The sequence below is a fragment of the Colossoma macropomum genome, unplaced genomic scaffold (genome assembly GCF_904425465.1).
Source record: "Colossoma macropomum unplaced genomic scaffold, Colossoma_macropomum, whole genome shotgun sequence".
In the NCBI taxonomy this organism is placed as follows: domain Eukaryota; kingdom Metazoa; phylum Chordata; class Actinopteri; order Characiformes; family Serrasalmidae; genus Colossoma; species Colossoma macropomum.
This window is the reverse complement of record NW_023494798.1, coordinates 21,730,420-21,741,227: the sequence shown is the minus strand read 5'-3', so window position 1 is coordinate 21,741,227 and position 10,808 is coordinate 21,730,420. Positions and strand designations below refer to the sequence as shown.

The 10,808-nt window shown below is 38.3% G+C and overlaps 2 protein-coding genes across 2 annotated transcripts; both read left to right on the top strand.

Annotated features, from left to right (window-relative positions):
• Positions 1 to 290: 290 nt before the first annotated feature.
• On the top strand, positions 291 to 4,112 carry LOC118817751 (ADP-ribosylation factor 4-like). Its single transcript, XM_036584649.1, has 6 exons — positions 291 to 482; positions 1,239 to 1,319; positions 1,625 to 1,734; positions 2,268 to 2,339; positions 2,466 to 2,591; positions 2,723 to 4,112. The coding sequence occupies exons 1-6, from the start codon at positions 416 to 418 to the stop codon at positions 2,807 to 2,809; spliced, it is 543 nt and encodes a 180-aa protein (XP_036440542.1). The 5' UTR covers positions 291 to 415; the 3' UTR covers positions 2,810 to 4,112.
• A 1,038-nt stretch (positions 4,113 to 5,150) lies between these two features.
• LOC118817750 (ADP-ribosylation factor 4) lies at positions 5,151 to 10,808 on the top strand. The gene is made up of 6 exons (XM_036584647.1): positions 5,151 to 5,341; positions 6,882 to 6,962; positions 8,268 to 8,377; positions 8,997 to 9,068; positions 9,192 to 9,317; positions 9,412 to 10,808. The coding sequence occupies exons 1-6, from the start codon at positions 5,275 to 5,277 to the stop codon at positions 9,496 to 9,498; spliced, it is 543 nt and encodes a 180-aa protein (XP_036440540.1). The 5' UTR covers positions 5,151 to 5,274; the 3' UTR covers positions 9,499 to 10,808.

The following is a 10,808-nucleotide window of genomic DNA, read 5'->3' as shown; positions in this document are numbered from 1 at the left end:
TCTGTGGTGGTCCTGTAGGGGTCCTGGCCATTGAAGAAAGGGGTAAAAGTGGGCTAACAAAGTAACTTATGCAGAGAAACAGATGGACTACAGTCTGTAACTGTAGAATCACAAAGTGCACCTACATGGTAGGTGGAGCTGATAAGTGCCGAAACAATGACGTACTTAATGAAGTGGCCGGTCGGTGTACAATCAAATAAAAAGCCATCCAAGTTATTATTCCTCCTCAGTGTCGCAATCTGAGCCGGAAATGACGGAATGTCTTCCACGGTGGCTCTGGTACGTGGCAGCACGCACGCGCAGAGTTACCGGCTTTACAGCTGAGGAAAAGCTGCCTGACTGCTGGAAGAGAAGCACAGGAGCCGATTTACAGAACAGTTAAAACCACGACTTCATAAAGATTTTCTGAATCAAAATGGGCTTGACCATTTCCTCACTTTTTGGGAGGCTTTTCGGAAAGAAGCAAATGAGAATACTTATGGGTAAGTGTGAAAAAGTGAATGAATCCAGTCGAGTTAGCCAGCTAGCATTGCCTCGTTATCCATTCAGTTTACTATGAAGCGGTTCAGTGGCTAGATAGCCCACATTAATCCGGCAGAATGATCAAATTTGGGATGTAGGTTATGTATAAATAGTTTGATTTCTTTGACAATTACTTGACCTATTACTGTAACGTACTGTAAATGAGTATCATTTTACCTCGCCTTAGTTAGCTAGCTAACCTAGCTAGCTAAGGAGGCTAGCTAAAATGCTACCGTTAGCTCGTTGGGTAATGCTAGCCACCCTTCCCAAACTTGCTTCCTCTCTGTGAACAGCAGCAGTAAGTTACGCTTCTGGCTTCAGTTTGCGGACTTGTTACATTAATCTTTACTTTATATCTGATCCGTGGTCGTTTTTTTCATCTTGTTTTCATCGTTTTTCGAAGAACACGCCGGTCTAATTGCCCATAAACCACTAACGAATGTTGTAAGTCTGTTCTTTTAATAAAAACGCATGAAGAAAGGTTTTTAAATTAATTTTTGTGGAGCAACATATCGCAGAACGCCTCCTTGCTTTAGACTAATCAGGCTGCCTGTTCAAAGGTTTTTCTAAGTGGCTGTAATGAATGGGTTGTTAAAACATACCGTAAAGATATATACTGAAAAGTGTGTTCCCAGAAACATCAGATGTAGTCACATGCAAGTAATGAGAAGTAAATGTAAAAAATTACAAAACAGCGGTCTTCTTTTTTTTTTCAGTGGGTTTGGATGCAGCAGGTAAAACCACAATACTGTACAAGTTGAAGCTGGGAGAAATAGTGACAACAATTCCTACCATAGGTAAGACTTGTCCTGGAGCTCAGTGATCTGTTATTTTCCAAAATAGGTTGACCTTTGCTTTTTGTCACTGCAAAAGAGTTCTGTGTTTATAGAAATGGAACTCATATAATTAATCTTTCACTTTTGATGCCAGACTGCTAAGAATAGGTCTCTGTGGTAAAGTACATGCAGTTGTGTGGTTCTTGTAACTGAGGCCAAACTCTCTTGTAGCTAATTAATAGTTTACGTTATTCTTACATAACATCATTCTAGCCCAGAGGGAAGTTCTGTGAATGTGTCTTGATGACTTTACTTTTGTTGGGAAGGTTTTAATGTGGAGACTGTCGAATATAAGAACATCTGCTTCACTGTCTGGGATGTTGGTGGCCAGGATAAGATTCGTCCACTTTGGAGACATTACTTCCAGAACACTCAGGTATGGAATTGTTTTCTGCATTATGGATTTTAAACTTGAAATATCCACTCCCACTTACATAAAACATAAGTATTTATCTTAGTTTAGGGATAAATTTAAAGCTGTAAAATTAAATTTTGCAACTGCCAAAAAAGTGTTAAAATGTAAACTTTGAGTCTACAATTTAATTTACAATTATGATTATTCTTTCAACTTTCACTTAAACACTTTCCTGAAAAGATTTTATGTAGCTCACTTAAAATAAAAGGCAAAATGTAGGGCCAAAATGTACTTAAGCTGTTTTAAACAATTCACTACTATTCTTTCATATAACAGTCTTCCAAGTGTCAAAACTCCTGCCTTTTAATTTGACGGACTGTTACAGAGAAGCAGAAAGAATTCATGTTTTTGATAAACCTAGATATTTCTGTAATGTTTGTTGTTACCAAGGACTGGAAATTGGCTATTAATCAAAATATTGCAGAGTTAGACCAGATGTTTGCCAGTTTTGTATGACAAGAAAATCTATCACAGTTAATGTGTCCTTTCCGCAGGGTCTGATCTTTGTGGTGGACAGCAACGACAGAGAGAGAGTAGCTGAGTCAGCTGAGGAGCTCTCCAAAATGGTAAGAGTTTCATTGTTTTTATTTAATCTCTATAAGCAACCTCAAAAATGAGTGGTCCCCTCTTAGCACCCTCTTCCCCTGGTATGTGGTGGCTAATGTGTTGCCTCACTTCCTGTGTCTGTGTAGTTGCAAGAAGATGAACTGAGGGACGCTGTGCTGCTGGTGTTCGCAAACAAACAGGATCTGCCTAACGCCATGGCAGTCAGCGAACTTACAGACAAATTGGGCCTGCAGAGTCTACGTAGCAGAACGGTATACAGACACACACACGCGCACACACACATACATACACACTATGTATGTACACTATGACTCATTCATACACTTACTTAAATACAGGTTTTGAGGTTTGGCTCACTGTTCCTTTGTCTTGTCTTTTGCAGTGGTATGTTCAGGCTACCTGTGCTACACAAGGCACTGGGCTCTACGAAGGACTAGACTGGTTATCCAATGAGCTGTCCAAACGCTAGTGCCTGTGGCCTGAAGAAAAAAAGCGGTGTCTGAATTTGAGAAAGAAAGATAACATTAATCTATAGACTCTGTTCTAAAGAGTGTGTGCGTGTAAGAGTGAGCGAGCGAGTGAATGAGTGATGTGAAGGGTGATGAGGAGCCAACAATTATCATGTCTTATCTTTACTTTTCTATTCTTTATTCCGGATCTATTCCACTTATTTCTTCAGAACCTCATTTTTTTTATATGGATTGTGCTTTAAATTGCATGTTCACTTGATAACTGTGACAGCATTATGGAAACAGTGGGGCTAACTGAAAAAAATCAGAATATAGGACACTCCCTTAGTTTTTGTGAAGTGTAACTGATCTCTGTTGATTAAATTAAGCCACTCTGCACCTACGCTCCCCCCCAAGATTCCACAGTTTGGTGCTTCCTGTGCTAACATACTGCACATGCTTTCTGTACAGCTTTGTCCCCAACAGACATTCAAATCATTAATGTACATTAAAACAGCCCACCCTTTCAATTTAACATATCTGCGTATGTGTCTGTACTGTTATTCTCTCTGCGAAGGTACATGCTTCTGTAAATGTTTCAGGCTAACACATAGGACGTGACTTGAAGATTCTTAATGTCCAAAAAGTCTCTTTCACACAAATAGTGTTGGAACAAAATTTGGTCTCTGTTTCAGATAGTTCACTATGATGCCTTCTCATTCAGTCTTAACCTTGTAATTCTGAAGGCCTTGATTAGTTGATTAGTTGTATTTCAAACTTTTACTGTCATAAAAAGTGCATTCAAGATGTGAAGGAAGCTACTTTCTGTTTCATAGAAATTAACCCTTTCATGTAAGTCAAGGCCATATTCAGAGGCACAATCATGCAAGGTTGCACACTGGGAATATTTTTAATGGAAAACAGGCACCTTGTGTTTGACCATGAGCGAGATGGGAGCACCTTCTCTATGTAGTTAATGCAGCATGCTCCTGCCTTCCACACTGTTGCCTGTATAGGTGTTTGGCTATGAATCTAGCACAGTGCAATAAGGTTCCTCTCACCTGTGGTTTACTCTTTTTCTTAAATGATGTGCGTTAAGGAGATGTGAAGGTGACACATACACAGTGACAAGCAGTACAGAAGGACAGAATATGGTAATGCAATAATATAACAGTATGTGTAGCGTGATATCGTCTTGTTTTCTCATAGTATTTGGTTTTAATGCTAGCTTAATACTGGAAAATGCCCTGTTTTTGAGTTTTGTATGTGCTGTATGAAGATTCACTTGCCCTGCTTTTCTTAAATAAACATTTCCTGAGGCTACTGATTTTTTTTTTTCCCATTGTTTACAATTTCTGTTGGAGAACAAGGTGCTAATGGACTGACTCTCCCTCCCTCTCTCTTTGTGTACACTCTTAGATTAGATTAAAGATGGTCCTTCATGGGTCCTTTAGTAAAGACAATGGTTGTGTATAGAGCTATGAACACTCAAAGAACCATTTGCATGGTGAAAGTGTTCTTCAGACTGGTGGAGAATGTGTTGTATATGGTTCTTTTTGAAAATGGTTCGATATAGCACATTCTCCATCAGTCTGAAGAACCTTTATACCATGCAAAGAACCATTTAAGCATAAAAAAAGAATATATATATATATATATATATATATATATGTATATATATATATATATATATATATATACATACACTTTTTTGTATGTTTTATATACTATTGGTTTCTACAATGAAGACTGAAATTGAAGGCACAGTGTCTATTTAGAACTAGTTGTTCCAATACCACTTGAACCTATAAAGTTGGGCTTTGGGAACTCTTTATTAATCAGCACTGTTCAACAGCCATATATTCTACAAAGCAGTGCTGCTGTTGCACTTATTGGCTATGTGGCTGAGAGACGGTGGCGAACGAATGATCTCTTGAACAGATTTATTAGCTCACCTGAATCGAACTTGTCCGTGTGATCAGGCAGTGACGGTCATTGATTAAAGCCTGAAGGCTTAATAAGTAAGGAAATAACACAATTCGATTACATAATCTTTCACAATATAACACCATACAATTACAGTCGAAGATAAAATGATATTACATAATAAAAACAACCTCCTTGATTCTGCATACATTTTCTGACTGATGACTGTAGCTGGCTTTGTCCTGATACTGGTTTGTGATTTGTGCACCGCTAGAGTGATTTCCTGAGTAAGTAGAGACATCAGAGAATTCGTCATGGTGAATAAATGAACCGTTGTAGCGGACAATTTTAAAGAATCGATTCAGTGAACTGAGTCGAACTGCACCATCGCAAGCCTCTCCCAGGAAATTACGTCATATCTTCCACGGAGGCCATGACGTGGCAGTACGCAGGCGCAACCAGAACCAGCTGCCTAACACAACAGCATCTCACAGCGCACTGGAACTTCTCACTAGAAAGACAGTAACTTAATCTTAGATTTGACTTTTAATCCGTCATCATGGGGCTTACCATCTCCTCGCTCTTCGGGAGACTCTTTGGGAAGAAACAGATGAGGATACTTATGGGTAAGTGTGGCGGTTAGCCGTTTGGCTAACGGCAGACTGTGACCCAGGTTTAGCTGACTAGCTTTAGCCTAGCGTGGATAGCTGGTACAAGCTATCTAGGTTAGGTTAACTTTCGCAATTTTAGAAGAAGCGTGCCTGTAATTCCCCAGATTAGATAGATTAAATGGAAAACAATTTTTTTCAGACACCTAAACTCCAGGGTTTTAATGTTAGTCAGATAGTGAACTACCTAACCTAGCGTAGCTAGCTAACCTGCCTGTTTTGTAACTGAATTGTATTAACCTTTGACCACATCACCAAAGCCTTTATCTACAGATAAACCCATGTCGTCACTTAAAATATTAAAATTGTAGGTAAATTTACAGTCTAGCTATTAACACTGATCTGCTCAGTAATGAAAAGGGGATATATTTAGTGGATTTTTCAGTTGTAACCATATGGCTGTTTCCTCTGAAAGACGTCGAAAATGTAGTGCTGAATTATTCTTTCTTTCTTTCTGGCACCACTTTTTTAACTGCTTCAGTCTCCGTACTGGCACCCCGTTTTCTTTGAAAAATCCGTGAAAGATGAATGAACGCCTTCTGAACACAGTTTGCCGAAATTACGGTGAAGGCTGATGATATGTCTCATATCCACTCAGCCACTGTTGATGAGCCACTTACAGCCAGTCTAAGTTGGAGCTGAAGTTAGCTAGCTAACTAACTAACTGCTAGGGATGTGTAGACCGATATTGAAATATTCATCCTAATGTTTCCTCTTAACACTCATAGTTTCTTGAAGAGCACACTTTTAATTATAATTAATAGTAATATGGTAGACACACAGTCTTAGATTAGACAGTTTAGTTAAGACTAATATAAAGACTGAAATATTTCAATTGATTTTTAAATAGCCAAGATTTCCCTTTTTTATGCAAAGATTTTTCAAAAGTATCAGTGTTGATACTAGTGTCATGACACCAACTTTCATATTACTCTGTATTGGACTGGGGTAAAAATGGTAGCACTAATCTCAACTCATTACATTCTGAGCATGAGCACTTAGAACAGCAAAGCAAACATAATACATTAGATAGGAGGTTCTAGTAGAGGCAGCGTTTCCTAAAATCATACTTAAATCAGCATTGTTATTACAATTAAATAATAGGTAAAAGTAGCAAAACTACCAGCTTAGAAATTCCATTGTTTGCCACTATTCTTCTGTTTTGGGGGTCCTTTTGGTCTAAAGTGAGAGCTGTTAACTACATTAAGGAACTTTAGGCCATGAAACAGAATAGAATGAAACTAAATGTAAAAAGAATTAGAACAGAAGGGGAAAAATGTTTTTTTTTTTTCCCCCAAATACAGTAGAAGTAGAAGTAATATCATTTGGAAGTACCCAGAGTCACATCCACCAAGGTTTAATTAAGTACATGTAGCTGAATAAATGTAACTAGTTACTGCCCCACTCTGACATAGTAATGCAGTCAGGAAAATCATCTAGGTGTATATGCTGTCTGTTGAAACCCTTTTTTTGTTTGTTTGCTTGTTTTTCCTTTAAGTGGGTCTGGATGCTGCCGGCAAAACGACAATATTGTACAAACTTAAGCTTGGAGAAATCGTGACTACCATTCCAACCATTGGTGAGTTTAACATTTCAACACTGGCCAAAGAAAACCATGTCTCTCTATTTTTGTCCATTTTTATTTTTCTGCATCATTTCAACACACCAGCTGTCCTTTATGTTGTGTGAACATGTTTTGATGAATGGACCAATAGAAATGCTCTGAAATCACTTGGAATAAAATCTCTTAACATTTACCTTTCAATGTAAGTTAGTGTTTTCGCCCTCTCCTGTAAAGTTACCATTTTGGAGATACTTGTTTTTCTTTGGACAGCAACGGTTTACTACCGACGATTTACATTAGCTTTGACAAATCTCCAGCCAGTATGATTTGCATTGGTCATGCATTTGAAATCATCATGCTGACAAACATGATCATATGATGTTGTTATCTGACTTATGTATTTGTGTATTTCTATATAATATGTATATATTTCTTGGGAGAATCTCCTTGTCCTATCCTTAATTCTGTTACATGGAGTCAGTGTCATTCTAGAATATATAGGATAAGGTAGCAATGGATTAGCCTATCTATTCATTTGAATAGAATCTTTCTCACAGTACATGGAGTAAAACAATGGAGACTGACATCTTGGCACCAGATCTTGGTGTTGATATGGAAATTTGAGCCAGCTAGTTTTTAGTTATCACATGGCTGAATGCAGTGTGATGTAAGCTCTCGGTTGCCATGACATAATACACTGTATGAAGGAGTGTTTTGCTCTGTGATTGGTCTAATTCACTAGAAAGCTTCTTCTTGAGCATACAAGTCTGAGACAGATAGTAATACTTACATTATATTCCAAACATGATGTAAAAATGCTCTCAACACTTTTGTAAATAATGAGACCAAACAGTAAATATTGCCCCCAGTGTTAAACATTGGTATATGTAACATCATCTAAATGGAATCAGCATTCACAAGTCATTTTCATGAAGTGGAATACGGTCACAAATACCCATGTATAATAGATAATCAGACTTGCTTTGTTCAAATCCCTGGTAAAGTCAAACCACCTCTAGATGTCACTGTGAAACTCATCACAGCTAAAATTCACTCTATCAGCACAATTACTTTCCCTTTTCTCTGCCAACTGTAGAAATCCCAACACCACAGTGCTCTCGTTTCACTTCAGTTATTTCATCTTGTATGTGGGTGTAAGATGTGATTATAAATCTGCATGTCTAGTCTGCCATTTTTCTTTTACTGAATTTAAGCAGTATAAGTTCTTTTTCCTTCTAGAATGTGCCAGAATATGCAGACCACATGTTCCCAGTCCTTATAAAAGTTTGATGTAAAGTTCCTATGTTTTTCACTGGGCAGGATTTAACGTGGAAACTGTTGAATATAAGAACATCTGCTTCACTGTTTGGGATGTCGGTGGCCAGGATAAGATTCGTCCACTTTGGAGACATTACTTCCAGAACACTCAGGTGTGATATTACATGCAGTATTGCTTTCAGTTCATTAGTTCTGTTCAGAGGAAAAAAAATAAATGTCATTCCAGCATCATATCAGGTTTTTATGCCATTTCCAGTTTTCACTACTATTTTTTCCCTCACAAAGGCCTTTGGTTTTTATGTGCTAAACACACATAAATGCTTGTATAATCTTGTTTAGCAAGTAATGTTGTATGGACATGTAGTTGTGAAAGATTTCAGTGCAGCTGTAGAAAATTTTGTGGCTGAGCCCTGGAAAACAGAGGATAAGTGAAACAAGAGTTTCAAAATAATCCAGTTTTATGTTTAGATTTTTAAGAGTATTGTACTTATCAAAAATGATTCTGATGGCAAAGAGACTGTTGGCCAGTTGTTGGTCTATTCATCGTATAATTTTCATGCAATGTAAATGACAGCATTTTCAGCGTGTTCAAATAATGTAGTAAAAAAAGTGACAATGTATTAGGCTAAATCAGGGCTGTTAGCCTTCTTGGTTCTTAGGCCTGGTTTTGGTTCCTTGAGGAAGCGCTGAGATGTTATGGAAGTGTTCAGTTTCTTATTAATTAGGCTCTTTCCTGCAGCATCTGACTTCTCTCCTTTTATGTCTTTTCAGGGTCTGATCTTTGTGGTCGACAGCAATGACAGAGAGAGAGTATCTGAATCTGCTGAGGAGCTCTCCAAAATGGTAAGTCAGTCTTATACTTGAATTGTGAAAGCAGTGCTGTGCCTTTGCTCTGATGTACTGATTTGATGTGCTGGTGAACATGCTTGTCTGGCCTCATTGGTGTTATTTCCTGTGTCTGTGCAGTTGCAGGAAGATGAGCTAAGGGATGCTGTGCTGCTGGTGTTCGCAAACAAACAGGACCTGCCTAACGCCATGGCAGTCAGCGAACTTACAGACAAATTGGGCCTGCAGAGTCTACGTAGCAGAACGGTATACAGACATACACCTACTGACTTAATCATACACTTACTCACATCCAGATCTTGAGGTTTGGCTCACTGTTCCTTTGTCTTGTCTTTTGCAGTGGTATGTTCAAGCTACCTGTGCTACACAAGGCACTGGGCTCTATGAAGGACTAGACTGGTTATCCAATGAACTGTCCAAACGCTAGTGCCTGTGAAAGGAAGAGGCAGGGTAAATGTGTAAACGAGTGATAGGTCTATGGACTCTGTTTCGAAGAACCAGTGTGTATGATGGGACTGAAAGCTGGGAAGGAGCCAGTTTTCCTAAATTCAGCACCCTTCATCATGTTTTAGCTTCCTCTTCTACTCTGTATTCTTTTCTCACTTTTCTTTATTTTTATTTCAATAATGTATTTCACAATGTATTTCCTTATTGCTGAGATGAGAGGGTATTATGTAGGGCCGTATTTCCTGTGGCTCTTCCAGTCTTTCACAATATCTACAGCAAAAAGAGGAACCTGACCATACCCAATCAGGGTTTGGTTTTTGGATTTGCACAGAGTAAGCTGATTGCATTTGCTGATACATAGCTTGAAGTAGTATGACATTCATTTATGTGCACCATAACAGCAAATATACCCATGACTCATCTTCCGTTTTCAGTCACCGTGAACCAACACAGGTCGATAAATAACTAACCCCATAATTTAAGAACAAGTCCAGTATTCTTGGTAGTTCTTCAGGTCCACTCCCCCCCTTGTTTTTAAACCATTAGTACTGTTCCTCTTATGGGAATAGCAGCGTAGTTAAAAGTTGGAAAAAGTGCTCATTGAAAAATGGGCGACGGGAAACAATAAGTGTTTTAGAACACATTTCCTAAACAGGTCCACTGTACGTCTACAATTTTGAGCGAAATAGTTTTATATTGTCCGTTGTAGCCAAGGAGTCTCTGTAGACCCAGTAGACTACTATTAGAGCTTTTAAGCTCTAATGAAATCTTTTACACACACTAGCCTCAACATTCCTAAATCAGCCAGTGGATGCTGATTCACTCAAGACAGAAACTTATTTAAGCGTAAACTTCTTAGCTTCTTCCAGCCAAAGTTTAAGGCTGATTGTTAAAAGATCTGTTTTCAGCATACAGATTTAACCCAAGTTTCAGAAATAAAGAGGATAAGATGTCTTTGGGCCATGATGGTGATGAGGGAAATCACAAACTGACTCAGTTTCTTTATTTTTGTTTTAAATTTGGTAGCAGTTTTTGTGTCAGTCATGCTAATGTCAGAAATGTTTTTTTGCTGGTATTGTATGCTAATCCCTGGAGTGCTGCTGGAGTTTGCCATTGACATTTGAGACTTTTTGTGACTACAACCCTCCTTTGATTGCAGTTACAGTGTGCTGAACTTGCCTTTCTAGGGATGTTAAACAGATTTACATTCAGTTGGACCCAATTATCAAGGTGATGTTTGTGTACTTTATGTATAATACTGTTTTAGAATAAAAACCATGTAAAACTGGG

Bases quoted from the DNA above. Each gene is read 5' to 3' on its own strand.
- LOC118817750 (XM_036584647.1), top strand. From the start codon at position 5,275: ATGGGGCTTACCATCTCCTCGCTCTTCGGGAGACTCTTTGGGAAGAAA. The intron at 5,342-6,881 runs GTAAGTGTGGCG...TTTTCCTTTAAG, and splicing joins ACAGATGAGGATACTTATGG to TGGGTCTGGATGCTGCCGGC. The intron at 8,378-8,996 runs GTGTGATATTAC...ATGTCTTTTCAG, and splicing joins ATTACTTCCAGAACACTCAG to GGTCTGATCTTTGTGGTCGA.
- LOC118817751 (XM_036584649.1), top strand. From the start codon at position 416: ATGGGCTTGACCATTTCCTCACTTTTTGGGAGGCTTTTCGGAAAGAAG. The intron at 1,320-1,624 runs GTAAGACTTGTC...TTTGTTGGGAAG, and splicing joins GACAACAATTCCTACCATAG to GTTTTAATGTGGAGACTGTC. The intron at 2,340-2,465 runs GTAAGAGTTTCA...GTGTCTGTGTAG, and splicing joins CTGAGGAGCTCTCCAAAATG to TTGCAAGAAGATGAACTGAG.